At 37.1% G+C, this 27,351-nt stretch overlaps 7 protein-coding genes and 1 pseudogene across 9 annotated transcripts; 6 read left to right on the forward strand and 2 right to left on the reverse strand.

Moving 5' to 3' along the window:
* Nucleotides 933-2,186, forward strand: LOC104753401 (putative F-box/kelch-repeat protein At2g29780). Its single transcript, XM_010475661.2, has one exon. The coding sequence runs from the start codon at nucleotides 1,014-1,016 to the stop codon at nucleotides 2,181-2,183; it is 1,170 nt and encodes a 389-aa protein (XP_010473963.1). The 5' UTR covers nucleotides 933-1,013; the 3' UTR covers nucleotides 2,184-2,186.
* On the forward strand, nucleotides 4,028-5,239 carry LOC104749904 (putative F-box/kelch-repeat protein At2g29800). Its single transcript, XM_019238032.1, has one exon. It carries the CDS (start codon nucleotides 4,028-4,030, stop codon nucleotides 5,237-5,239), a length of 1,212 nt encoding a protein of 403 aa, XP_019093577.1.
* LOC104753402 lies at nucleotides 6,991-8,171 on the forward strand (annotated as a pseudogene).
* On the reverse strand, nucleotides 9,962-13,461 carry LOC104749905. The gene is made up of 6 exons (XM_010471616.1): nucleotides 13,292-13,461; nucleotides 12,034-13,205; nucleotides 11,266-11,873; nucleotides 10,853-11,185; nucleotides 10,682-10,759; nucleotides 9,962-10,571 (listed from the first exon to the last, which is right to left on the reverse strand). Exons 2-6 carry the CDS (start codon nucleotides 13,187-13,189, stop codon nucleotides 10,461-10,463), a joined length of 2,286 nt encoding a protein of 761 aa, XP_010469918.1. The 5' UTR covers nucleotides 13,190-13,205; nucleotides 13,292-13,461; the 3' UTR covers nucleotides 9,962-10,460.
* Nucleotides 14,517-17,367, forward strand: LOC104749910 (phosphomethylpyrimidine synthase, chloroplastic). Its single transcript, XM_010471622.2, has 6 exons — nucleotides 14,517-14,656; nucleotides 14,815-15,109; nucleotides 15,200-15,327; nucleotides 15,414-16,240; nucleotides 16,317-17,000; nucleotides 17,184-17,367. Exons 2-5 carry the CDS (start codon nucleotides 14,817-14,819, stop codon nucleotides 16,995-16,997), a joined length of 1,929 nt encoding a protein of 642 aa, XP_010469924.1. The 5' UTR covers nucleotides 14,517-14,656; nucleotides 14,815-14,816; the 3' UTR covers nucleotides 16,998-17,000; nucleotides 17,184-17,367.
* Nucleotides 17,184-20,639, forward strand: LOC104749909 (josephin-like protein). 2 transcript variants are annotated; one of them, XR_761497.2, is made up of 5 exons: nucleotides 17,184-17,257; nucleotides 17,403-18,907; nucleotides 19,011-19,485; nucleotides 19,983-20,029; nucleotides 20,510-20,639. XR_761497.2 is itself a non-coding variant. In XM_010471621.2 (4 exons), exons 2-3 carry the CDS (start codon nucleotides 18,824-18,826, stop codon nucleotides 19,470-19,472), a joined length of 546 nt encoding a protein of 181 aa, XP_010469923.1. In that variant the 5' UTR covers nucleotides 17,184-17,257; nucleotides 17,403-18,823; the 3' UTR covers nucleotides 19,473-19,485; nucleotides 19,983-20,030. The 2 variants fall into 2 exon arrangements, 1 of the variants encoding a protein (XP_010469923.1); XM_010471621.2 differs by lacking the exon at nucleotides 20,510-20,639 and having other exon boundaries at nucleotides 19,983-20,030.
* On the forward strand, nucleotides 20,503-21,109 carry LOC104749908 (josephin-like protein). Its single transcript, XM_010471620.2, has one exon. The coding sequence runs from the start codon at nucleotides 20,503-20,505 to the stop codon at nucleotides 20,896-20,898; it is 396 nt and encodes a 131-aa protein (XP_010469922.1). The 3' UTR covers nucleotides 20,899-21,109.
* On the reverse strand, nucleotides 21,006-23,630 carry LOC104749907 (sodium-dependent phosphate transport protein 1, chloroplastic). 2 transcript variants are annotated; one of them, XM_010471618.2, is made up of 9 exons: nucleotides 23,224-23,630; nucleotides 23,001-23,108; nucleotides 22,744-22,899; nucleotides 22,454-22,669; nucleotides 22,152-22,361; nucleotides 21,930-22,067; nucleotides 21,668-21,835; nucleotides 21,491-21,575; nucleotides 21,006-21,377 (listed from the first exon to the last, which is right to left on the reverse strand). In XM_010471618.2, the coding sequence occupies exons 1-9, from the start codon at nucleotides 23,569-23,571 to the stop codon at nucleotides 21,280-21,282; spliced, it is 1,527 nt and encodes a 508-aa protein (XP_010469920.1). In that variant the 5' UTR covers nucleotides 23,572-23,630; the 3' UTR covers nucleotides 21,006-21,279. The 2 variants fall into 2 exon arrangements, with proteins under 2 accessions (XP_010469920.1, XP_010469921.1); XM_010471619.1 differs by having other exon boundaries at nucleotides 23,001-23,124; nucleotides 23,224-23,347.

The raw sequence follows: 27,351 nt of genomic DNA on the forward strand, positions 1-27,351 counted from the left end.
CTCATCCAAATACCTAATCCAGTTATTATTTTAATTATCACTAAACAAACAACAATCTGCATCCGCGTCTAGATATTGCGTCTGGTTCACCAAACGCCCTACTGTTTTTTAGCTACCAGCTTGTTAATATGAGAGCAAATATAAAGCAAAAAGTGGTGCAGAAGCTGTTTTATCTGAGACCTTAAAGAGTAATTCGTCTTCCTTCTTAACCTTCGTGCAAGAATGTGATCACTCTTAATAGAATAGGCCTTGCGTAGAGTTGGCCACTCTTTCTCTTTGTACTGATTCTTAGGAGACTTGTTGGAATGCAACTTTGGTTTAACTAGTTTCTGCTTCTTTCTGTTTTTTGAAATATATCATTCTTCAATAATAAATAATCACAATCAGATTTAACGAAACCTAATCTGCGATCATATATATGACTATATGAGCAATATTATGATATTATGGTTTAGAGATGAAGCAAACACAAAGATTTAGGGTCTATAGGGGGAACTAACTACAATGAAGAAATTCAAAGTTCTGAGCTTAATTAGAATAAAAAATTTGCCCTCACTCTTGACCTTGTAAAGACAAAACTACCTTTAACTTCTTCTACAAGGCACATGAAAAAATATAGCCTAAGATTACAAATATGTTTAAGAATTAAGAATACAAAGCATTTAAGTACGCCATTTGAAACACAAACTTGAGTTTTCTAAGTAGGAAGAACAGAGTAGCTTGTGAGTCACGTTGAGAGACGTTTGACACGTTATAAAAGAGGTGATTTGTTTTTGAGACTGAAGGGAAAAAAAAATCCATTATAAAAATTAGATGATACTAATATATTACAATTTACGTAAAAATTAAAAAGAAAAAATGAATTAATACAAAAGAATCGCTTTAAACGAAGTTTCTGAATTATGGTTTCATTATAAATACCACAAGGAATGTAACAGCTTCTTGAAAAAATCTACTCTAGTCTTCTCCCTTTCAGTTAAATTCGTTGCTGCTGAAGACTTCACACGGCGGCGATGGCTTTAATCTCTGAAACTACTGACGACGGCTCCAACGGCGGCGATCCAAGCAAGAATCCGCAACAAGTAGAGAATCAAAACGAGAATCCTAAAGAAGAAGATCAGAATCTTGCTCCGGTTACTCTATACATTCCAGAAGGACTCGCCGAAAGCATCCTCTTACTCGTCGAGAGATGTAATTACCCGAAGGTATCTCTCTTCTCAAGATTCTTTCATCACGTCATCTCTTCGCCGGAACTCTACCAAAGGCGCTCGCAACTCGGCCTCACCGAACCTGTTCTTTACGCTTCGATCCGATTCCATCTTAATATCTTACCGAGCTGGTTCATTCTCAACCGTAACGTTCCAAGAAAGATCTCTTTACGGCTGACCGAACTCCGTTCACTTCCTCCTCTGAAGCCTGGAGCTGCTATGGTCACAATCGGATACGAGATGTATGTGATCGGTGGATGCGATGAATCATATGATCGGCCCACATCGGACGTGTTAGTCATCGACTGCAGATTTCACAAGTGTCGCTTGCTCCCGGGAATGCAGAGGGCTCGCAACTCCGCAGCCGCCGGAGCAATTGACAGAAAGATTTACGTGATCGGAGGTTGCGAGCAGAGAGATGATAATTGGATCGAGGTGTTCGATGTAGAGACTGGGATTTGGAGTAGTGTTGCTGGTCCATACGATCACAACTCTAGTATGGAAGAAGGAGCGTTTCTGTCATATGTGGTGATGGAAGAGAAGATTTACATGTTGGATCCTGAGTGTTGTTTTTACGAACCAAGACAAGGTACATGGCAGTCATGGGGACCGGCAAGTCCATTATTGAGATATTGGGACCAGTCGTCTTGTGTGGTTGAGGATTCGTTGTATAGTATTGATTCTTGTTCTGTTTCGGTATATGATCCGAATGAGTTGTATTGGAGACCTCTGAGCGGTGTATCTGGTTTGCCTAGTCTCAATTATTATTATTGTAAAATGGCCAATGTTGGTGGGAACTTGGTGATTTTGGGCAATACTTGCAACCGGTATGGATTTAAAGATGTTTGGTGCATAGAGATTGCCTTAAAGAGACTTGAAGGAGGAAAGATTCGGGGGAAGGTCGTATCAAGATCGCATGTGCTTAGATCCATGACGTCGCCTTCCATTGATCTTTTTCGCTCTGTTACGTTTTGATGATCTTTGGGATGGTTTCTTGCAGTTGAAGGTATGTTAATCTTTGATGTGCATGGACTTTATTGATAATGATATTATGGCATTTTCTGTAATCTCAATTCTTATTCGGCTTTTCATTCATTTGCAGCTGAAGGATCTTTTATTACATCTACTGTTTTAGCTAGCAGCTTGTTGATATGAGAGCATATGAAGCAAAAGTTGTTAAAAAGTAACTCGTGTTCTTCTTCTTATCTTTGTGCAGAGTGAGAATACTCTTACAGAATTAGCCTTGAGTAGATTTCTTTAGCTGCGTAGGCCATTCTTGTTTTAGCCTTTTGACAAAATTTTCTTACGAAACTTGTTGTATGAAACATACATTTCATGATACAACACAAACATAAAGTCCCTATCATCTTATCATTCATTCATTTCGCTGCTTTTTTGTAAGTTCCTATATTTGGTGTTTGATTATAAACCAAAGTGCCTTGGTTCTTGATTTGACTTGCCGCAAATGTGATGAACACTCTGCATCCGAACTGGAGAACAAAAGAAAAAGAGAATCAGATAGTGTTCCTTGTAAAAGTTAGAACCAAAAGCTTAAAAGAGTCTCACTTGAATATCAAAAGAAAAAATTTTGATTTCATCTAAGGCAATTATCTCAACTCTCAAGCTTAGTTCTTAGCTTACCATTTCATCAAAGCTTAGTTCTTAGCTTACATTGAAGCCAAGCTGAAACCATAGATAACGGTTTCTCTTGGACCTTCTCCCAATATCCTACATAAAACACAGCTTTCGATCATGGATTGATGAGACAGATTACAATTTTCATCACCATAACGATCAAGTTTAGTGAATGTGAATGGTGATTCGGAGAAGATCCTTCACCTGCAAAGGTAAGGTGTAAGCTATTTCTACAAAGGATTGATTAAGTTTACACAACCAGAAAGAAGAAAACGACCTAAGAGATCCCAAACCAAATTTAGCTAGCCATAACTAAAAACAGACATAATTCCATTTCAAAATCATCTCTCTGACTTTTCAGCAAATCAGAACAAGATTGAAAAAAGTTGAGCAGACTTACCCCGAGCATAGCTTTAGAAAGGAAACACACGGAGGTAAGCTTACAACTTCATCCACAAAATTGCAATAGCACCATTAGCTAGATTAATTCCCGTCTCTATTCTGCCATTATCAAACTTAAAAGTGATCAACACCTTCTTAAAGGAAATAACAGCGAGTCCACGCTAATTAGGCCCATTTGAAAATCGCATATGCGACGTATATTAGGCCTCATTTGAAAATCGTCTAACGACGACGTCGTTAAGGTCTTTGTTCCTTTTAAAATACTGATTTAATTATCTGGCACCTCTATCTCAACAATTTTTTTTCTACACACCCACTTTAATTCTACATATCCCTCTTCTTTAATGAAAAAACAAAACTACCCCTCTAACAATTTTTAAATAAAAATCGAACATCCTAGGTGCACCAATTGTACCCAGTTGTACCCCGCATAATGGGATTCGAACTCTGGACACGCGCGGGTTTTTGAGAAAATGTGTTGATGAAAGAGGGGGTATGAGATGTTAGTCCAAATACCACAACATCTGTAATTGAAATCTCTACTTCACACTTTCAGTTAATTCTAATTTCTTCCCTTACTTTTTTTTTAGTACAATAGATAAATAAACAAAATTAGATGTATAGTTTCAGAAAGTTTGTTGGGCCCAATATATAATAACTTATACGACGTCGTTACGGTCTTCGTTATAATAATGGTTTCGTTGTAAAGGAAGAAACATTAAAATTCTGTTTCAAATATCGAATTAGGCTCTCGCGTTCAGTTAATTCTGTTGCTGGTGACGATGGTTGTAATCTCTACGACTTCCGACGACGGCTCCAATGGCGGCGATCCAACCAAGATTCAGAAAGGAGGAGAAGAACAAGAAGATAATCAAAACAAGAATCCGAAAGAAGAAGACGATCAAGAAGTAGATCAGAATCTTGCTCCGATTCGTCGACGAGATATCCCAGTGATACTTATAGAAAGTACCGTCGCGCTCATCCGGAGATGTCATTACCCGAGGCTATCTCTAGTCTCCAAAGCCTTCCGTGACGTAATCTCTTCGGATCAACTCTTCGTAACGCGCTCGCTCCTCGGCTTGACTGAACCGGTTCTTTATACCTTGATTAGGCCGTTCCCACGTTTCGAGCCCCCAAGATGGTACATCCTCCATCGAAGCAACATGTCTTTACGGTTGAGCAGAATCAGTTCCCTTCCTCCGATGTATCCTGGATGCACTGCCGTCACAATCGGACGCAAGATTTACGTTATGGGTGGCTTAAACGTCCCCTTAAATCGACCCGTAAGGACTCTAGTTGTCATAGATTGCAGATCCCACACGTATCGCCAGCTCCAGAGTATGAAAAGGGATCGTTGCTTCGCTGCCTCCGGTGTAATTGACGGAAAGATTTACGTAGTCGGAGGTAGGGAGAAACGATATTATGATTGGGTAGAAGTGTTCGATGTAGAGACTGAGACTTGGGAAACTGTGCCTGCAGCTCCATTCTCTCCTGTTGCTAGTTCGATTAGCATGTTTCCTGTACTTGCGGTTTTGGATAATAAGATTTACATTATGGATCGTCCGTTTTGTTTGGTTTACGATCCGAGACTACGCAGATGGGAGGATCGGGGACCTACAAGTCCACAGAGGCTTTTCTGGCACGCTTCGTCTTGTGTGGTTGATGATTTGCTGTATGTTATTAATGTTCCTGATCTGGCGGGTTTTGGTTCTTCTATTATCGTGTACGATCCAAGGGATATGGTGTGGAGACCTGTCAAGGGTGTAGATCTTTGGCCTGCTCTCGTTTATATTGAGTCTAGAATGGTGAGTTTTGGTGGCAAGTTAGTGATTCTGGGATATTATAATGGGAGCCGGGATGTTGCTTGGTGCGTGGAGGTGGCGTTGGAGAAACGTGAAGATGGTGATATTTGGGGGAAGTTCGAATCAATCTCGCGTGTGTGTTCATTCGGCGAGTCTTGTTTGTTTGAAATTGCTCGAACTGTTACGGTTTGATTGATGATTCGTTTGCAGTTGGCAAGGTATGTTAATCTTTTGTTAGTATGGACCATTGATAATGAATCAATTATGACGTTTCAGAAGTTTTCTTGAGCCTCAAGTCTTATTTAGGCTTTCATGAACTTTGCAGGTGAAAGCTATTACATCTACTGTTTGAGCAGCTTGTTATAATCAGAGCAAAGTAACTCAGAAGCTGTTGTTACACCTTAAAGAGTAACTCAGAGTTGAGTAAAATTTCTTAAGCTGTGTAGAATATGCTACTCTGTTATCTACCTACCCTGTATACAATAACTTTTAGGAAACTTTTGTTGAAATGCATCTTCTGGGGATTTTTGTGTGCAGTTGCACTAACATGGTCTCAAGTTCTTTTTTGTTTAGATATATAATCACTAATCACGATCAGATTAAAGGAAGCCTAATCTGCTTCTACCATATGAAATTTGCGTTTAGAGATGAAAGCAAAACAATGTGATATTTAGCTATAGTTAACTGGTGATTTTGACTTTATGAATACTAGCTTACAATACTAAAGTGAGAAAATACAAAAGTCATGAAGCCATCTGTATTATATGCAAAGAGAAGATAATACTATTTGCGTGTATGTAGCATACTAGCATTTAATTTGTATCTACAGATACCTTATGAAACTATATTCTCTATTTTTAACATTAAAAAGAGCAAATAGATGAAGTCTTGGTTTCACTTTCTCTCAAATTAGTATCTCTAAATTGTTTCACAAACACACATGACTCCTCCTTACACAATCAGCACTAGACTCGAACTAGCACGAACGCTAGCTAATTACAAAAAAAAAAAAAAATAGTTTGAATTTGACTTCGTAAACTTAAAACTTGTATGCTTTACTAGAAATTTGCGTGTATTATATGCAAAGAGAAGATAATACTATTTGCGTGTATGTAGCATACTAGCATTTAATTTGTATCTACAGATATCTTATGAAACTATATTCTCTAATTTTAACATTAAAAAGAGCAATAGGTGAAGTCTTGGTTTCATGAAGTTAGTAAAAAAAAAAAAAGTATCTCTAAATTGTTTCACATACACACATGACTCCTCCTTACACAATCAATCAGCACTAGATCAAAAATGTCTTGATGATTCTGTTAGTAATAAACCAAAAAAAATCACGTCTCAAATACAAACCGCAAAAAAAAAAAGCAATTCCAAGCTACAACTACAAAATATAAATACTAAATGAGGAGATCTTCTTCTCCTTGATTCTCTAATCACTCAATACTAATACTATCAATCGAATTCTCATCTTATAACCACAAATTATCCATTTCCCATCGCAATGTCAAGGAATGAGACAGAGAGAGACGAACCGTCAAACGAAGAGGGACCTTGAAAGAGCATGTAATGAAACCCGGGTCGACCCGGTTGACTCGGATTACTCTGAGACTAAAAACCTCTTAGAAGCTTTTTCCTTTCCGTGAAAACTCTTCTTCCAGCAGCCGCGGTGCCTCGCCGCCGTCGTTAACCTCATCGCTCAAATGCAAATTACTCGACAATTTTGTGGGCCTTAGGCCCAATATATAAATTAAAATACCCTTCCTTTCAGAAAGTTTGTGTAGGCCTTAGGCCCAATATATAATCACTTATACGACGTCGTTACTATGTTCGTTATAATAATGGTTTCGTTGTAAAGAAGGAAACATTAATTCAGTTTAAAAAATCGAATTAGGCTCTCGCGTTCAGTTAAATCTGTTGCTGGTGTGGTGGTGACGATGGTTGTAATCTCTGAAACTTCCGAAGACGGCTCCAATGGCGGCTATCCAACTAAGATTCAGAAAGGAGAAGAAGAAGAAGAGAATCCGAAAGAAGATCAGAATCTTGCTCCGATTCGTCGAGACATCCCAGTGATACTTATAGAAAGTACCGTCGCGCTCGTCCGGAGATGCCATTACCCAAGGATATCTCTACTCTCCAGAGCCTTCCGTGACGTAATCTCTTCGGATCAACTCTTCGTAACGCGCTCGAGCCTCGGCTTGACAGAACCGATTCTTTATACCTTGATTAGGACGTCCCCACGTTTTGAGCCCCCAAGCTGGTTCATTCTCCATCGAAGCAACATCTCTTTACGTTTGAGCAGAGTCATTTCACTTCCTCCCATGCTTCCTGGATCGACTACCGTCACAATCGGACACAAGATGTACGTTATGGGTGGACGCGGCGATTTAAACCAACCCGTAAAGACTGTGATTGTAATCGACTGTAGATTCCACAGGTGGGACTATCTCCAGACTATGAAAAGGGAACGTTGCTACGCTGCCTCTGGAGTGATTGACGGAAAGATTTACGTGGTTGGAGGTCGCAAGAAACGATATGAGGATTGGGTCGAAGTGTTCGACGTTGAGAATGGAGTATGGGAAACTGTGCCTGGTCTATGCTGTTTCCTTGCTAGTTCGAGTGGAGTGTTTCGTATACATGCGGTTTTGGATAACAAGATTTACATGTTGGATGGTGATCATTGTTTGGCTTACGATCCGAGACTACGTAGGTGGCAGAATTGGGGACCTGAGAGTCAACAGAGGCTTTTTTGGCACGCGTCCTCTTGCGTGATTGCTGATTTGTTGTTTGCCCTTGTTCCTCACTGGTTTCTTGGATCTCCTATTGTCGTCTATGACCCAAGGGACAGTGTTTGGAGACCTGTCAAGGGTGTAGATAGGTTGCCTGTTCTCGGTTATACCGAGTCTAGAATGGCAAGTTTTGGTTGGAAGTTAGTGATTTTGGGATGGTATCCAAGCGATAATATTTGTGATGATGACTCGGAAAAAACGTTTTGTGCGTAGAGGTTGCGTTGGAGAGACGTGAAGATGGGGATATATGGGGGAAGGTCGAATCAACCTCACATGTGCATACATTCAAGTCCCCTTTTATTGAGATTTCTCGAACCGTTACGATTTGATGATACTTTTGCAGCTGCAAGGTATATTAATCTTTGTTGAGTATTGATGATGAATTATGACATTGTTCTTGAGCCTCAAGTCTTATATTTAGAGAGTAACTCGTCCTTCAGTCCTTAATCTAAACGCTGGGGAAGTGATGTTCTTTGAGAGGTTCAGGGACCCCATATAGATTCTTTCTCTTTACCTTTTAACTTAATTATTGGAAAGGTTATGTAGTAATTTTGGAAACCCGTATGATCAAGCAATTAGTCAAGCACCGTTAAAGTTATTTGTCAGAACCTTTGACGTTAACATCGTATTTTCTATAGTGAGTCTAGACTTTAGCTAGTAGTACTTCCGAAAAAGGTAAGAAGGTGACTACGTAAAAACGCAAGAACATGATACTACGTAAAAAATCAAGAACGTTAGATACAACAAGAATATATAGATCAAATTAAGAAAAGCATGCACGGTACCGTTTATCATGACAACTATAACCAAAAAAACCAAGACGTAAAGAGAGTGTTTGTTTTGATGAAAATATAAGCCTTAACAGCTGATAAAGAGGTTACTGTTTCCCAAAATTATTACTTTCATAATTTATCATAATTAATTTGTATCACACAAAATACCGAAGTTATAACTTATACATAAACTGGAGTATTAGTATATGGAGCCACTAAAAACTCCTATGGTACCTTTTTAGCTTTTGTTATGAAAGTGATCAAGTTTTGCGTATTGACGCAAATCTTCGACGTGTGTCACACGAAATCTTAGTATTACATAATCTGTTTTTGAGCAGCTTGCGTATTAATGAAACCTAATCTGCTTTTTCTATATGAGCAATATGAAATCTTGATATAGAGATGAAGCAAAACACAGTGATTTAATTAACCGATGGTTATAATTTTATGGGTAACAATATAAAACTGTGGAAAGTACAGAGTCCTGGAAGGCTGAAGTTATCTAAAATTTTGTATATTTATATATAATTGGCTAAAATTTTATTTCTATTAATAAAGTCTTATTGAGGAAGTAACATTTTTATATCTATAATTGCATTGAAAGAAAATTTTATACAAAGTCAACCAAAATTAATATATATACTGAAAACATGTGCATCTATACAATATGTGTGTATCTCTAACTTTTTTTAATTCCCCACACGGCAAAACGATAGTGGCATGACATGTGACTATCTTTAGGACATTGGTAATCATCATAACAAGGTAACTGGCATTTTAAAAAACTGAGTAATCTATCTCCGTAAGTTTTAACTATAATTTGTCCAACAAAGCTATTCCCATACATTTTAATTTTTAGTAGTCTAGTTTTGATGTTGCTATTTGCTTAATTAAGCATCGAGTTTGGTCAACACACTGACTATATTTAAAATAATATATATAATTTTTATTTTAAAAGACACTTGAGAGTTGAGAGAGACGTTTGACTCAATTTTTATTATTCTTTGATTGGTGAAATGTTTTTTAACTAAAACATTTTTAGAAAAGAGATTTAAAAAAACCAAAAAAGTTTACAAACCAGTGATACAGCCTTACATAAAAATGCTTGTGCTATCATAATGTTCGATTTTATTTTTAATTTTTTAAAAGGAATCATAGGAAAATTTAAGTGTAAAATTCTTTGACCAACTACTTTTGGAGAAATTCTCTACATAATATTTACCTGAATTTTTGTTTTATTTAAAAAACAAAAAAGTGAAAATAGAATTACGCAAAATAAACACATTTTTAGTAAATTAATAAATTATGATATAACGAGACTTTTTTTTCATTTTGGGTAATGCTCTGTATTAACGAAAAAACATTTAATACAAATTATCATATTAGAAGAAAAGAAAAATAGTAGAACTTTCTGAATGAGTGAGTGATGCCAAGTGAAATGACAATTAGGTTTCCTTAATATAAATACTATACACAATAACAACATCCGAATGAATTGGTTTGGAGGAAATAAACGTGTTCTCTTGCACATCCAATACTGGGGAGTGGGGAGAATAAACGTGTTCTCTTGCACATCCAATACTGGTATATCATCCGAATGAATTGGTTTGGAGACCTCTGATGGGTGTATCCACTTATCAATTGCCTATGCTCCGTGATGATTGGTCTAAGATGGCGAATGTTGGTGGCAAGTTGGTGATTTTGGGGAACAATTATTGGTCTATACTTGAAATTCGTTGTGTCGAGATTGCGTTGGAAACACGTAATGGAGATCAGATTTGGGGGAATGTGGAATCAGTCTAGCCTGTGTTATAGCAACATCTTAGTCTTAGCTTTACCATTTCATCATTTGATTCCATCAGTTTGATTGTTCTTAAGTTCTACAGCCAATGGATCAATGGACTGTCTGTGTTCTTCTGCATATATAGGCTCATCATTGTATGTTACTTCAGATCCCTGAAATTTTTAATACATCGATTTCAAAATGTTTAAGCACAAGACGAATTATACACTTTTGATTAAGTATAAACAGAGCATTGTAACTTTGGAAAAGGATAATGGCTTACCTCTTGCTTCTCTTGAATTGTTCCCATGGCATCCGAACAAATGGTTTCTACTTTTTCCTCAGTTGGTTCAGAATGTTCCTGCGATCGAGAAAACAAATCCAAGCCTCAAACAACGTACATGTATTAATGTATACAGAAATTGTATATCGCTTTACCAAATACAAAACTTACATCTATTTGATTATGAGAAGATTCAGCAGGTGGATCCATATTTTGCAGCTGACCAACTGATGTATGATCCAGATCCCCAGAATTAGTTTGTTCTAGATGTAACATATCTGCTAACACTGATCTTGGAGATGTAACAGATTCTTCAGAGTTTCCATGATAATTTACATCAGAAGAAGCTTCAGCTTCCGCCATGACTTGTTGCATTTCTTCTCCATCATTTCTCTCACGAGTTTCTTCAGATTCTTGATCAATTCTATCAGATGGTTGAGGTTCATCAGAGTCATAACTTATCTTTATCTCATCAGCTGAGTTCTCAGGAAGTTCCTTTAACTCCTGACAAAAAGTTTCAAAGATTTTGTTAAATATTGTCTTACAATATTTTTGAGAAAAAAAGAAGAAAAACATTAGCTTACCTCCGGTCTTTTGGAGGAAGCTTCATTATGTTGAGGAACCATGGACTCCATTTTTCCTGCTTCTTCATTCTCTGGAGAAGCTAAAGAAGTTGCTTCATTTAGATCTTGATCATCTTTCCCAACAGGTAAGACTTCATATTCCCCACCATTGAAACTCATTTGCTTTCCAATGTCCGATTCATAAACGAACATAGATCTCTCATAATCAGAGTCATTCCCATCAACTGAGGTTGGAGGTGATCCGAGTTCAGAAACCTCAACTTGAAGATCAGAGTCAACTGAATGTGTCACCATATGACATTTTCTTGTGTTGTAACCAAAATGCTCCATGTATCTTTGCCTCGCTGTCGCTAGTGAACTCGAACCACTGCTTCTAGGCACTAAACCTGCAAGAGAGTTTTCAACACGATCATTTTGTTTGCAGAAAGTTCCGGAAGCATCTGACTGGTCCGAGACATTGAAATCTTTCTCTCTTTCTCGAGGAGAAAGCGATGCATTCGAGTCACTATCATCGTTTCTGATGGAATCTGTCTCTATCCGAACCTCTCCTGCCTCCATATCATTTTCTTTTTCTCTTTCTTTTAGTTGAGGTGGTTGATCATTGCTACCTATATCAACAACAAATATAGAATCCTAATCATAACCTTGATCAATGCAGAAACAAAACTAGTAAAAGGTCTAAGCAAGTTCTGCAAAAGCAGAGCTGATCCTTATGTTTCAGTTCAAATTTAACCATTTACTACAACTTATTTGAGCTTATATATATACCTTGTAGTTGCCTAAGCCTACTACCACCATCAACTTCATTTCTCCATGATGAGGCCAATTTAGATTCCTTTTGCAATGTTGATGGATGAACTCTGTGATGAAAGCTCTCATGACGGCAAAAGAAGATATCCTTCGGGTTAGTAGGCTCAGCAAACTCTTGCTGAAAACTATCTCCTGTTAGGTTCGGCTTTTCTTCGAGTGGGTCGTAAGGAAGGTCAAATGGGTTTCTTCTTGGTAACAAAACGGAAGGTGCAGAGCCAGGCATGAGAAGTCCATCGATTTCATAGTTTTCTTTACCGAAACCATAAAAGTTCCGACCTATACAAATCCGAGGAACTTCCATATCATCCATCAAGCTTCCTTCAGCTGCAAGTAGGAAAAATCTCCGTGATCTTCTTCTGGTGATCAAATTCTCAAGCCTCTTGTTTCGTTCCATCTCAGATGTTCCAAGATCCATCAGATTCTTCTGATCATCCTCTGTCCACTCTACCTCATCGACCTTGCTTCTTCTATCTTCACACCTTTCTTCTTCCTCTTCCTCTTCTGATGAACATTCTACTTCAGTTTCATCAACACTTGTTACCTTCTCCAATGGATCAACAACGACATCTTCACTGTTGTCAAAAACAGAGTCAAAAGAGCTTTCTTCTTCGACAAGCAACGTCCTCTCTCTCTTAAGTTTCTCCAGATCAGGAGTAGTACTAATCGTCCCCGGTAAAACTTCCCCATAGAGAGTTGTCAGAATAACTTTACCTCTCTCGTCCTCACTAGCTTGAGACGAATCCCAATCTTTCCCAACCTCTTCAACTTTTCTTCGAGCATTACGTCGAACACTTCGTTGGTGCTTTAACTCAGCCTTCTCTGTTCTTCCCTCTTGAGAAACAAAAGACAACCCACGATCTGTTCTCTCTCCTTCCTCCGATAAATCATCGATCTTTGAACTCACATCATGGTTCCGTGGACAGTACGAAACATAAGCTATCGAAGAACAGAGCAAGAGATAGAAAACCCAAGGAAGAAAAATATACAAGACGATCATAAACGTGGAAACACCAGACACAACTGGGTATCTCATCACGTATCTGAAAGCTGTATTCGTTGAGATTTTTAAAATCTTCCAGATGATAACGCATACATCTTTACTATCAATTCCCATTTTTTTCTTTTCTCTTCTAGTGATCAAACAACAACAAAAAGAATGATCAAAACTAATGAAGGAAAAGTTCAAAAATTTATGAAGAAGAGAAGTCAAGCTTACCTTTGAAATGATAACCAGTCAAAAAAATGTTGTATTGGGAGGGGGGTTTTATTAATTGCAGATTTAGAAAATTTTCTCTGTTTCTATTAAATACATGTCGGTGTGGTGTGGCAAAGAGGGAATGAATAGTTTACGTATGGATCGCATCGTGCGGGGAAGACAAGTTAGAAAAAAACCGTAGTTGCTTACATGTTTTGTCAAAGATATCATTATTTTTTCCCTTTTACACTTTTGAATTTTTTGATTATATGATATTTTCTTGAAATTTCAAGTTGATCCCCTTATTTCTTAGTCTTTGTATTTATTTCTCATATTTCTTAGTTTTTGGATTCTAAAAATTGTGGTCGATTAATGAAAAATTTATTCCAAATATGATTAGTTAGTGCCCTATCGATACAACGGTATGCAAAGATTAGTAATTTGTTTTAGTGTTGTTGCTTTTTGCCTTTTCAAACTTGCATTTTTTTTTTGGTGTTCAACAATTTCAAACTCACATAATCCATGTTCTTAGCAAAGAGAATATATAATTATTAAAGAAATATTAGTTAATTTAAAAATACAAATATAAATGCGTCAATGGTTGTTGCTTGTACGATTATATATCTGCTCAAGAAGAATGTTTCTTCTCTTGGTAGATAATTTTTTTTATACTTATTTTCAGAGTCTTCTTGTTTTTTCTAAAGATGTTTGAACATTTAATTCATGGTTCTTTCGACTGTATATATATGATATGAATCATCAAATCTCTCAATATATGAACAATGCATATATCAATACATAGATATGGACACAGCAAAAAAATATCAATGTCGTTCTCACCTTTTGGAGTGATTGAACAACAGATACTAAAAGAAACCAAAATGTATGGTCTATCAATTGTCATTGCCAACATTTATCACATAGTAAGAATCCAATAGAGACATTTATTTCTTTGTTCAAAAAAAAAAAAAAAATAGAGACATTTATTTATTTATTTATAATAAACATTGTCTTCAATTTGTTTTTTGTGGTTAATTAGATTATGAATTGATATTTTGGTTTATATTGGTTTAAAAGGTGGTTTACTTATAAAACGATGATCTCCTCCTCACGTATCTTATCCCTTCTGGACGACAAAGTATCTGGGAAGGGAGACACGTCAGCAAAGCTTTAGTCTGCATTGGACCGTGACAATATCACTGACGGTTCAGGAGCTTCGTTCCTTTTATTTATTTAAAGGACCCAAATCACTTTCTTATAATCTATATTAAAATATCATCACTCTGAGTACCACAGAGTGACTCAGTGTGTGCCGATTCAGTTCAAACACGAGCCAGCCCTCTTTCTTCTAGAGAGAACAGATCCATAAGCTTCCTCTTATTCCAGGTTCGAATTCCTTCTTCTCCACGAATGTGCATGAAACTTCTTTTCTTATTTGGGGGTTAGATTTTAGGGTTTAGAATCATGCAATAATCGGATCTTCGATTACGATAACTTATAATAGCAGTAACAGTAAGTAACCTTGTATTGTACATATCTTTCAGTTATGGCTTCAGTACACAGTACTTTGATGTCGGTCGTATGCAACAACAAGACTCACTCTGCTTGGCCTAAACTTCCAAACTCTTCCTTGTTACCTGGATTCGATGTGGTTGTTCCAGCTACTGCTACTACTCGATTCAAGACAACCACACCAGCCACTCTCACGTTTGATCCACCAACGACTAATAATTCTGAGAGAGCTAAGCAGAGGAAGCACACCGTTGATCCTTCTTCTCCTGATTTTCAACCAATCCCATCTTTTCAAGAATGCTTTCCTAAGAGCACTAAAGAACAAAGGTTCGTTATCTATCCTTCACACTCAATTCACATTTTCATAATTTGGAAGAGTTGAGAAATCACTGGTTTGGTCTTTTGATTGTTTACCAGGGAGGTTGTTCATGAAGAATCTGGTCATGTGCTTAAAGTTCCTTTTAGACGTGTTCATTTGTCTGGTGGTGAGCCAGCTTTTGATAGTTATGACACTAGTGGTCCTCAAGATGTTAACCCAAACATTGGTATGTGATTTGACCTTGTGTTTTACCCATTCATCTCTCTTTTGGTTTCTCCGTGAGTATCAATAATAATGAAGCTTTCTAAACAGGGCTTCCTAAGCTAAGGAAGCAGTGGATTGATCGCCGAGAGAAGCTAGGAACACCAAGATACACTCAAATGTACTACGCTAAGCAAGGGATCATAACTGAGGAGATGCTCTACTGTGCTACCAGGGAGAAGCTAGACCCTGAGTTTGTTAGATCAGAAGTTGCGAGAGGGAGGGCCATCATCCCTTCCAACAAGAAGCATTTGGAGCTGGAACCGATGATTGTTGGTAGAAAGTTTTTGGTCAAGGTCAATGCTAATATCGGAAACTCTGCTGTTGCTAGCTCTATTGAAGAGGAAGTCTACAAGGTTCAGTGGGCAACAATGTGGGGAGCTGATACAATCATGGATCTCTCTACTGGCCGTCACATCCACGAGACACGCGAGTGGATCCTTAGGAACTCAGCTGTGCCTGTTGGTACTGTTCCTATTTATCAAGCACTTGAGAAAGTGGATGGAATTGCTGAGAATCTTAGCTGGGAAGTCTTCAGAGAGACTCTGATTGAACAAGCTGAGCAAGGTGTAGACTATTTCACAATCCATGCTGGAGTTTTGCTGCGTTACATTCCCTTAACTGCCAAGCGTATGACCGGGATCGTTTCGCGTGGAGGATCCATTCATGCGAAATGGTGTTTATCTTACCACAAGGAGAACTTTGCTTATGAGCACTGGGATGACATTCTAGACATTTGTAACCAGTATGATGTGGCTCTTTCAATTGGTGATGGTCTGAGACCTGGATCCATCTATGATGCTAACGACACTGCTCAGTTTGCAGAGCTCCTTACTCAAGGTGAACTAACTCGCCGAGCATGGGAGAAAGATGTGCAGGTAGACTACAACTACTTAATCTAATACAGTTTGCATTTGCATACATATTCTCAATATTGGTTGATTTTTATTTTAGGTGATGAATGAAGGACCAGGGCATGTCCCAATGCACAAGATTCCAGAGAATATGCAGAAGCAATTGGAATGGTGTAACGAGGCACCATTTTACACCCTTGGTCCTTTGACTACTGATATCGCCCCTGGATATGATCACATCACCTCTGCCATTGGTGCTGCCAATATCGGAGCCTTGGGAACAGCTCTTCTTTGCTATGTAACACCAAAAGAGCACCTTGGGCTACCAAACAGGGATGACGTGAAGGCCGGGGTTATAGCATACAAGATCGCTGCTCATGCAGCTGATCTAGCCAAACAGCATCCACATGCGCAGGCATGGGATGATGCGCTGAGCAAAGCGCGGTTTGAGTTCAGATGGATGGACCAGTTTGCTCTGTCGTTGGACCCCATGACTGCTATGTCTTTCCATGATGAAACTCTTCCAGCTGATGGAGCCAAGGTTGCACACTTTTGCTCCATGTGTGGACCAAAATTCTGCTCCATGAAGATAACGGAAGACATCCGTAAGTACGCAGAGGAGAATGGTTATGGCAGTGCTGAAGAAGCCATCAAACAAGGAATGGATGCTATGAGTGAAGAGTTCAACATCGCCAAGAAAACCATCAGTGGAGAACAGCACGGTGAAGTAGGTGGAGAAATCTATTTGCCAGAGAGCTACGTCAAGTCTGCTATGAAATAAAAGGTCAGTGTGTTTAGACCTTTGTCACTTAACAAACATGTTAGTTACTGCTTGGTAGTTTGAAAGCATTCAGGTGCACAGCCTTTTATCTAAAATTCTGAAGAATAAGCAAGCTTATTGCATATGGTCAAATGTGTCCTTACATCTGTGTTTCTTGTCGTATTTCTTTTTCTTCTGCTTCCTCAGGGTTGAAACAAGACCTCTCTTACTCAAGTCTTGGTTGCCTGTTGGACTATACCATATAAAGGCACAAACTGTCGGTAAGATATGGAGTCTCTATGTCTTTTAATCTTTAGAACTATCTATGTTGCTGTATGTTCCTTCGAGTCAGAGTCAGTAATAAAGACAACCTAAGTTGATGTTTTCAATACTTTTTGAGTGTGATTTGACATGAAAAAGCACCAGGGGTGCTTGAACCAGGATAGCCCTCGAAAGAGCGGGCTATCCGGGACCAGGCTGAGAAAGTCCCTTTGAACCTGAACAGGGTAATGCCTGCGCAGGGAGTGTGCATGTTTTTTTTTTAATTTTCTGTAGCTTTCTAAAGGTGAAGAAGCTTCTACCGTTGCCGCTCCCCTGAGTCTCAGTCCACGGTTTCCAACAGTTGATTCTCACGAGCTATTAAAAAGTCTAACTGATGCACTACGTCACTAACAGTGAAGAATCATTCAATCAAAACTTCTTTTCAGATTGGTGAAAATGCTATCGCTGCCTTGGGACGTATCACATAAGCTAAAATCAATCTTCTCTTTTAAGTTGGTTTACAGCTACACAACACAAATCGGATTTCTAACACTTAAGATCATGTTTTCTACCTAGCTATACTGGTTTATTTACATAAATATGCATGACAATGAAACTTGGGTGATCACTTTGAGGAAACATACTGGGAAAAGCAATACACCTTTTGTCATTTTATTACATAGTAGCTATGGCAGAGGCGTAGAGAGTGGAATGGCATCGGCCAGAACAAGCAGTTGTAAGGAAAGTGAACCTCAATCAGCTACACATGAAAATGATCGATCCTCTGTAGTTTCTCATTGTTCAGCTTTCATAAACACAAATTTGAAAACGTTTTACATCAATTACGTAAAAGATTTTTGTTATGTTGCAGTTGAACATAAAGTTAACGAAACTTACCAAATGTGAAAGATAACTTTTGGGGCCAAGAGGATAAAAATGTTACACAGCCTATATTAATTTCCTGCTGTATGACAGTATGAGATCACACAATTGTCAAGAGCCAGAAACTCTTACGTTGTGTCTTAATTGGTTTGAAGGTTTCTCATATTACTAGCTTTTGTATTTGACAGCCTTGGTGTTTTTTTATGGTAAATGTTTCTGCTAACATGTACATGAACATGAATCATGAGAGATGTGATGTTTCTATATCTATATATATATATCATGTTTCTGTAATTGTTGTGGGCTGCTTGTGAGCCTCATCTGGCACCATTTTTAGTTTGTTTTGTCACTGACCGGATCAGATCAAACAGTGATTATGTAATAACATCATGTTTGATCATACATCATCCATGGGTTGGAGTTTGTATTTTGATATAACCAAACCAAGTCAGTTAGTAATGCACATGGAAGGCATAGAGAGAAAGGGAGACGGCACGCAGTTTCCTTTAGGAAATCCTGGACGTTGTGATATTCACTCGTGGGATTTGTGACTAGTAAATAAAAAACAGCATGTAAGTTATGTTTAGATTTTCAAAACGTCACACATTTTGGTACTCATTCAACACTGTCGTCTTCATCTGAGTCTCGAAGGAATCACGATGATGATCTAAACCCTAATTTTCTTCACCGAAAGGTTCCCAAACATGGCGGAATCCGAATCTCAGATCTATCACGAACGACAACGATTGCAATTTTGCCTTTTGCACTCCCTCAACAATCTATTTCAGGTGATTCGATCAAATCTCAATTTCAATTTCAAAATTTTCATCCTGCGAAAATCACACCGATGATTAAAGAGTTTTTGCTTACTGCTCTCGTTTTATGATTCAGGACAAAGACGCATTCACGCGAGAAAGCTTGAACTCAATCGCAGAGAAGCTCGTGGAGGATGATCCAAACAAAGAAACATGGACGACACCTCTCTCTTTACTCCTCAAGCCTCACCACAATACGCTCACTGGTAACTACGACGTGAACGTGATGATCACAGCTCTCGAAGGCAAAGGAAAGAGTGTTGTTTGGCATGATAAGCGTAGTGGAGCTTCTTCGATTGATCTTGATGGTACAGATACTTTGATGGGTATTGTGTTGAATGTTCCGGTTAAGCGGTACGGTGGACTTTGGAGAAGTAGGCATTGGGTTGTGGTTAGAAGAATCAATGGTGTTTGGTATAATTTGGATAGTGATCTCGTTGTGCCACAGATGTTTAAAGATGGAGATGAAGTTAGAGGGTTCTTGGATCAAAACCTGAGTTTAGGTGCAGAGGTTTTGCTAGTGACCAACAATGCTTAAAAGATCAACAAACGTGAGTTTCAATTTTTCTTACGTTTTGTCTCTGTATGTTAATGAATACCCATCAAGTGTGAAATTGTGTCTGGTACATGTCTAGTAGTTTAAAGTCCAACAGTGTTGATCACGACTTTTAAAGAAAAATTCAGTGAAATTGCCCCACTTATGAGTTTTGGAACTAATGATCTTCATGTCTCAGAATTCAAAATATGTTCTTTGTGTCTATGAGTAGACTGGTATTGCTAAATCTTTTCACTTTTCACTCTAATTAGACTTGATGAAGTAGTTTTTGAATTCCTTATCACGATTTTGCAATTTTGAATTCTACCATTTATGTTAATCATCTTCCATTAGCAACTAGTAACCAGCTTATTGTTCTGATCTCAATGGAATGTTGAAATCATTCTCCAAAGGTTGATGTTTTATGTAATGTCATGAAATTGTATGGTTAGATAATCTGCTTGCTGATATGCTTGTGCCCACTATTGACTTCGTTCTTATTTCTTTTCTTAGTTTTTGGTAGCCTCAAGTCTCAAGTACGGTATCTGCAATTTATAAAGGTAAGTTCATCAAATAGGAACAATACCGAAAGGTTGCTTCAAAGAAAGAACCTTTTTCACTTAAACAAATGGTTTTGTTCCTTTGTGGACCATCTTCTACTTGCTTTCCCTAATGGAAATGTAGAAAAACTAAACAAAGTCTTTATCTTTGCTCTTTTGGCTAGCTTTGTTCTCCAAATTTCGGCGTTAGAATTTCAGATATCTTTAAATCTGTTAGTTCTTTTGACAAAAAGTATCTAAAGTAAGTGTATGAAAATTGAACCTGCCTACTATTTTTTATCTGTGTATGTTTTAAATGACTACAGTAATCATGGCTTTAAGTGCTATTATGTCATCATTGATTGATACATTATTAATAATCATGGCTTCTCTGGTCTACCTGAACTCGTATAGGCAACTGTTTCAGCATCAATCCCTATATATATAATTTCTTAAGTTTGTTCTCACAAAGTGCTCTTACTCTCTCTCTTGATATGTCAGCTACAGGAACAAAACGATTCAATGCAAACACTGGACCAGTAACTCCCGGGAAGCAATCCTCAGTCAAGGAACCATATGGTAAGAATCCGGGATGCACAACAAGCTGTGGTATGAGGCTACCGAGGAAAACAGAATGCACAGCAGCAAGACTGGTTAAACATGTCAGCTGTAACTTCGTTAAAGGCTTACGACTGGTGGTGATGAGGACGAAGAAGAAGAAGAGATCTCCACCATTGAAGAAGGCTTCTTCTTCTGGTATATCTCAGCCTTCGGTCATCTCTGTTGCTAATGATAGTCAAAGATCAGAGGCTATAGAAGACTGCATACAATTCATAAACTCCTCTTCCTCCTTCACAAGATCAAGTTCTACCAGTGGCCGTAAATCTTAAGTTCTGTCATGCCTTTAAGTTTAGGAAACTCTTTCTTGGTCACTACGCAATAGCATATTAGAGAATTGCGTGTATTCTGTATGAAATAATATATATAGAGAGATGAAGAGAGATTTTAAGTAATCTTGAGAAACGTGGACAGTGTGAGCTTCCGTTTTATGTACAAAAGATTAACCGTATAGCTTCATCTACATATTATTATGCTTTGGCCTAAATCAACGAGCAGAATTTTCCAGGATAATTTTCCGGCAAAAAAGGTATATTCCGGCAAGCTCTCAGACTGACGATATGTATAATCGGAGACTGGCATGAGGTGAAGATGCACCTGATGAGGTCTTGGAGCTGAATTATTCACTGATAAATCACTGTTCTTGGAATGGATCAATCGATTATCTTCTCCCCAGTTGAAAATAGATTCCAAACGACGGTCCCAACAAGGTAAAGACCGACCGAAATCGTGAAAACGTCATCCCAAGAACCTGAGGCATGTCTTGTCAGTTTTAATTTCATTGGAACACATAAAAAAGCTTAGTATAGTTTAAAAGGATTAAGCAACGAATTGTCAGAATCAAAAAGTGTTGAGAGTCCTGACCGTGTTGTAGGATGTGACCAGTCGCAGCTGTGCCAAGAACACCGGCAAGTACTCCAGCAGTATTAGACAAACCAAGTAACACTCCCTGATCACACAAACAACATCATCAACGTGCTTATCAATTTGGTTTAGAGTAGCATGATTAGTTAAGACTTGAGAGTAATTATTTATACTTACAGAGTATCTTGGAGCAATGTCTTGATGATTAGAGTATAGACCAGACTGTGAAAACGCATCTGTCCCCTGGCTACAAGCCATGCACAAAACGGCCATTGTTGGAGAGTCTATGTGTTTCAGCTGTGTTAGGAAGAACGCTGGTCCAAGAAACCCAATTGTTTGCATTATCTGAAGTCATCATAGAAAAGGATAAAATGATTATTGAATCAATTACTTAAACTAGATGCATTGAAATGGACTGAAGGGTGATATATGCAGTTACCTTGCGGACATTTGTGACAGAGAAACCTCGGCTGACGAGTGTATCAGCGATCCATCCTCCAGCATTTGCAGAAATCGCCATTGTCATCCATGGAAATACTGAGAGAAGCCCTGATTCCATTAGGTTGAACTTCAACACCTGCCTCACAATGTTCATGAGATTAGTAACCAGAGAAATATAGAATATCAAAGCTCACTGAATAAAGACAGTAATAGAACTGACTTGATGGTAATAAGTTGGCATCCAGGTTAAGAGGATAAATGTTCCCCAGTTGTGACAAAAGTGACAACCGATGAGAGCCCAAACCGGCGGTTTCGACAATATCAGCCTCCAAGGGATCGACTTCACTGGCTCTTTGCTGGCACAGTTGTCTGCAATCAGCTTTCTTTCTTTAGGGAGCAAGGTTGGATCTTCTAGTGGTGAACTCTCTGCCTACAATTAGTAACAAGTAACAAATCACACATTAATGGTAAGAGATTTGGATCCACTAGACTGAAAGCACTCAAGCAGTAGAGAAGTCTGACCTTAGTTAGCCACAGAATCAGCCATACAGTTCCAAGAGACCCAAAAGAGTAAAACACAGAGGGCCATCCAAACTGATGAATCAAGAAAGGCGAAAAGGCTAAACCAGTAACGGATCCAAGATACATTCCGCTGTAAACAAGCGCAAGAGATCTGCTTCTCTCTTGCACAGGCACCCACTTCGACAATATATTATTCATAGCCGGCATTGCAACACCCTATAGACACCAAATGAGATTGTACTTCTCCATCGAAATACACAAATCTAATACTAATATCTAAAACATCATACCTCTCCAACTCCCATGAAAGCACGAACAACGAGCAAGTAAGGAAGACCAAGTTTAGCAGCTACAGGAGTAAGAATTGTTGCGATTGACCACCAAATAACAGCGAATCCAAGAACCCTTTTCCCACCTACAGTGTCTGCCCATATCCCACCAGCTATCTAATCATATCAACAAACACACTGAATGATTCAAAAGAGAATCATTTATGCAACCATAGTAAAGAATCACCTAATTAAGGAAACAAATCAAAAAGCTTTACCTGAGTAAGAAGGTAACCCCAGAAGAAAGAAGACTGAATCAGACCAACAGTTGCTGGATTCCAACCATACTCAGCTGACATAGGAAGTATAGCTATGCTCATATTCACCTGTTGAAAACATCATCTGTCCCAAATTGATAACTCCAATTTCCTAATTAACCAGATCCAAAACCCTTCGATTTCCATAAAAATTCAATCTTTTTTGTTTTGTTTCCTAACTTACTCTGTCCATATTGCAGAGAAGAAAAGCTGAGAAACAGAGTAACACAATCACCCACCGCTTCGGAAACTCTTCCCACCATGGGACGACGATCGAGCTAGTCGAAGAATCAGAAACGACTTCGTTTTGACTCACTCTCTCTTCATCTATGTAATACGAATTACTGCTTTCTCTCTTGTCGGAGCTCCGAACTAATACCCGGAAAACGCCGGACCGATTCCGCGGGTAAACCCATACCCGTAACGACTTGGGAGCTGGTTTGATGTTTCGGTAAGAGGTTTTCTCAGGTGGACGATTTGAAGTGTAGAGAGAGTGAAGATTTGGAGAGCAAAGAAGAGCTCTCGCGTTCATGGCGGAGATTTTATTTTTTTTTTCTTCTTCTTCTTCTCTGTTTTTTTTTTCTTTGTTATAAGAGAGAGAAACTGATTTTTTTCAAAAGCTCGTGGCTGACGTGACGACATGTGGCGGCTCGATATTGGTTGGATGAGGATGTCATAATCTAACGGGAAAGTAGCGGTTAACAGAATTATTATTGGAGGTCCATAAAACTAACTAATCTAAGAATATTAAGCTAACATAACAAAGCCCATAAAAGGCCCAATTAAGCTTGCACACCCAAAAATAAATGCGAGATTAACTTTGTTATTAGCTTTTTCACCTATAGATTTTTAAGTAGGCCTACTATATCCCCTTTTTATTAAAACGAAAATACACGACTTCAAATTAGTAGACTTTATATTTTTAATAAATGGTTACAAATAAATTATACATAGGTTATAGATTAATCCATATATTAATTGATTATATCGAAATATTGGGTGCAATTATAATTGGAGATATTCGAAATCCATATATTAATTGATGACACTTAAATATTGGGTATAACCTTAATTGGGGATTTTCGAAATTGATAATTGATAATTGATACTCCCTCTGGTTTTTTTTACTTGTCATTCTAGACTAAAAATTTTGTTTTCCAATACTTGTCGTTTTAGGTTTCCAATGCATATGTTTGACAAAAATACCAATTTTATCCCAACTATTTTAATGATTTGACCAATAAAAAAATTAGAAAATGTATTAAAGAAAGGGTATAATAGAACATTGATCTAGTTTCTTAATTTGTGTGCAAAGCTCTAGAATGACAAGTAAAAAAAACCGGTGGGAGTAATTGATAATTGATAATTGATATATTAATGGTAACAAATAAAATCATCGATAAACACGTATTATCACGTTGTTTCTATAAGATTTAGTCCTTTATCACGTTGTTTCCAAATATCTTTAAACACAATATTACAAATTTATATTTCACAGATTTTATTAATAGACCGCATCGTTACACAAGTTATTAAAGGGATAAAAATATATTGTGAATCATAAAAAACGAATAAGATCTTCCTAATTAACAAGATTAATCGATATCTCTGAGATCGTATTCTGAAATTAAAAATAAAATCTTAATCAGAATTTTCAAAATTTTGTATAAGATAAATTTAACAAATGTTATAGCACGGATAATTATCTAGAATCATTAATAATATAAAACTTATAAAATATGTATCTTTTTTGAAGCTATTATATTTAGCATATGATTTTATTGCATAGTGTTTTATCCAAAAAAAACTTTTAAAAACAATCACATAAATTGCATTATATATAAAAACTACAATATAAATAAAATAAATTTCAACCCATGCTCTAGCACGGATCTTAAGTCATCTATAGAAAATTATAAACAAAAGAAATGCGATATTAATATCATTAACAAACATTTATTTTATCCGTAATAAAATATTTAAAGAGATGAGACCAGTGATCTACTTTATGTGTAATAGAGGCAGGATCCAATCCAAAGGTGGAACCCAAAACACCCACTAATTGCGTTCATAAAGATGCGGAAGACTATTTTTAATCCGACAATTGATTAAGCTGGCAGAAAGGATATTGGCTGAAATAAGTTAGAACACCAACGGGCTTAATTTAGTTAGTGTACAAAACGATAGAATGAAAAGTAAACAAACTAAACTTCAATTTTCATTGATGTACAAAAAACTAATAAGTATAAAATAACTAGTTGTCAAAGCAAATAAATTAGCAAGTAATATTCATATTGGATCATTTTTTTTTTCTTTTTTATGTAAACTTAAAAGTTAAAACTCTCAAAATTGGTTTATTTGAGTCAATCAATAATATGTTGGCAAAACATAAAAATAAAATGTAAAATATCATTTTTTTTTTTACCAAACCGATGGGATATTCACAATGAAGAAGAGTAGCAAGTGGTAGTTCTTTAAGACAATCTTCGATTTTTTTTTTCCAATTTTTTCAGTCCAATTTTTTTTCTTTAATTAAGTGTATTAAAAGACATTAATTGAATGATCCAATATGAATATGAATATGTAGATTAAAAGAAAAGAAAAATAAAAAACCTAAACTTACAAAGTCACAGTTACAACGGAGGTCCAAGACCAAGAGTAGAGGATGAGAATGATTGAAGATTGTGGTGCGGCAGATTTACTCATCGAAGGTGTCCCTTCTTGTCTACCATAAATAATGTTCTCTAGCTTTGGCTTTATGAGTACCACTTTTATTTATTTTACTCTTCTTTAAGTACTCGTCATTATTATTTCTATAACGTTAAATTATTTCTTTTTTTGCATGCGCTATCCATTGACCAACATCTAAAACATTTCGTCGTGATAAGGTCTTCCACAATCTAAACCAAACGTCAAAGTAACTGGTTTTATAACGATATCACTAAACTATCATCTAGTTTTGGCAATACGTAACATTGTATTTGTAAACTAAAACCTAAGTTATGGTATTCGATTCAATATGAGGCGTCTAGTTCAGATTATATGAAGTAACTATAGTATCATGTTACTACTATCAGGACCCCACTCACTAAAAAAGAAGGCAAGATTCACTTCTCAAGAGTCAAGAACTTTAGTTAGTAACGCAAAAACTTAGGCCGTAAGCTAGAAACAACAATGGCCACCTCATATGGATGGAGACAGGAAGAACTACGAGATGACCCACTTTCCAAAAGTACATACTTCTCTCACGTGGCCCGCCACTTCTTCAATTATCATTCACCATTTCAATCATTCATCGCTAACTCTCTTTTTTCTCTTATTTTTATGTCTACATTTATTAGCTAAACGACATACAAGTTATAAGTTATAACCAAATTACACTTTCTTAATTTGGTTCTATAGGATAAAAATGAAAATACCTTGTTGCTTTATACAATGTGGTATTCTCTGCCGACAATATAATGAAAATAATTGATCGAGCCAAGTGGTAGTAAATTAATCTTATGACCTTCAATCGTTATCCTATTAGTTGAGCCTGTTAATCTTAATCGTTCCAAAACTTACATGGCATATAATAATTTCACAAATTTGATGCATTTCCATCAAATCAGATTAATCATAAAATATATTTTGATAAGAAAAAAAAAAGGGAATTGCGGCTACACCCCGATTGATTGTGATAAAACAAGAAGGTGGTGACATTTATATATACTACATTTATATTAAGCTAAACGAATCAAACCATTTGAGATATAGCTTGACTAACCATCTAACTGCCACTTGATTATTTCGTTTTTCTTTTCACTTGAAAGCGAAACATTAACCAGTATTTTTGTGACTTTTTCCTGTTCTGTCTACATCACAAAAGCCTAATTAACCTGAGTGAAACATTTTTTTATAAATAAGATCATAGTTATGATCATATCATATGCATGGATGATGGATATGTGCATGGATCTAAGTAAACATATGCAAGTGAGGCGCAGAGATTAGCTAGACACGAGACATATGCACGTGTTCCTCTGTCTACGTCCGCATCCTAAGCAACAAAATTTGTGAAACCAAATAATTAATATCAATAAAATAATCCTGTGTAGCCTTGGATTCCTCACACTTTCGACTTTGGCTTTCTGTATGATACATTGTAATACACTAATAATTTAAATGTAAATTACATAACATTGTACAAAAAATAATTGAGAAAAATTGGATGATAGATTCCAAACTGAAAGATGAACAAAGATCTATTTATTTACATATACAGTTAGAAATTGAGATATCATATCAGTGTGATAAAAAACCACTTAACACC

This window comes from Camelina sativa, chromosome 16 (assembly GCF_000633955.1).
Source record: "Camelina sativa cultivar DH55 chromosome 16, Cs, whole genome shotgun sequence".
Taxonomy (NCBI): domain Eukaryota; kingdom Viridiplantae; phylum Streptophyta; class Magnoliopsida; order Brassicales; family Brassicaceae; genus Camelina; species Camelina sativa.

Excerpts from the sequence above, each read along its gene's own strand:
- LOC104749909 (XM_010471621.2), top strand. The coding sequence starts at position 18,824 with ATGGCGGAATCCGAATCTCAGATCTATCACGAACGACAACGATTGCAA. Across the intron at positions 18,908-19,010 it reads CCCTCAACAATCTATTTCAG|GACAAAGACGCATTCACGCG; the intron begins GTGATTCGATCA and ends TTTATGATTCAG.
- LOC104749907 (XM_010471618.2), bottom strand. The coding sequence starts at position 23,571 with ATGAACGCGAGAGCTCTTCTTTGCTCTCCAAATCTTCACTCTCTCTAC. Across the intron at positions 22,900-23,000 it reads GGGGTTACCTTCTTACTCAG|ATAGCTGGTGGGATATGGGC; the intron begins GTAAAGCTTTTT and ends TGATATGATTAG. Across the intron at positions 22,068-22,151 it reads TGCCAACTTATTACCATCAA|GTGTTGAAGTTCAACCTAAT; the intron begins GTCAGTTCTATT and ends ATTGTGAGGCAG.
- LOC104749905 (XM_010471616.1), bottom strand. The coding sequence starts at position 13,189 with ATGGGAATTGATAGTAAAGATGTATGCGTTATCATCTGGAAGATTTTA. Across the intron at positions 11,874-12,033 it reads TAGGCTTAGGCAACTACAAG|GTAGCAATGATCAACCACCT; the intron begins GTATATATATAA and ends TTGTTGATATAG. Across the intron at positions 10,760-10,852 it reads CTTCTCATAATCAAATAGAT|GAACATTCTGAACCAACTGA; the intron begins GTAAGTTTTGTA and ends TCTCGATCGCAG.
- LOC104749908 (XM_010471620.2), top strand. The coding sequence starts at position 20,503 with ATGTCAGCTACAGGAACAAAACGATTCAATGCAAACACTGGACCAGTA.
- LOC104749910 (XM_010471622.2), top strand. The coding sequence starts at position 14,817 with ATGGCTTCAGTACACAGTACTTTGATGTCGGTCGTATGCAACAACAAG. Across the intron at positions 15,328-15,413 it reads AGATGTTAACCCAAACATTG|GGCTTCCTAAGCTAAGGAAG; the intron begins GTATGTGATTTG and ends CTTTCTAAACAG. Across the intron at positions 16,241-16,316 it reads CATGGGAGAAAGATGTGCAG|GTGATGAATGAAGGACCAGG; the intron begins GTAGACTACAAC and ends TTTTTATTTTAG.
- LOC104749904 (XM_019238032.1), top strand. The coding sequence starts at position 4,028 with ATGGTTGTAATCTCTACGACTTCCGACGACGGCTCCAATGGCGGCGAT.
- LOC104753401 (XM_010475661.2), top strand. The coding sequence starts at position 1,014 with ATGGCTTTAATCTCTGAAACTACTGACGACGGCTCCAACGGCGGCGAT.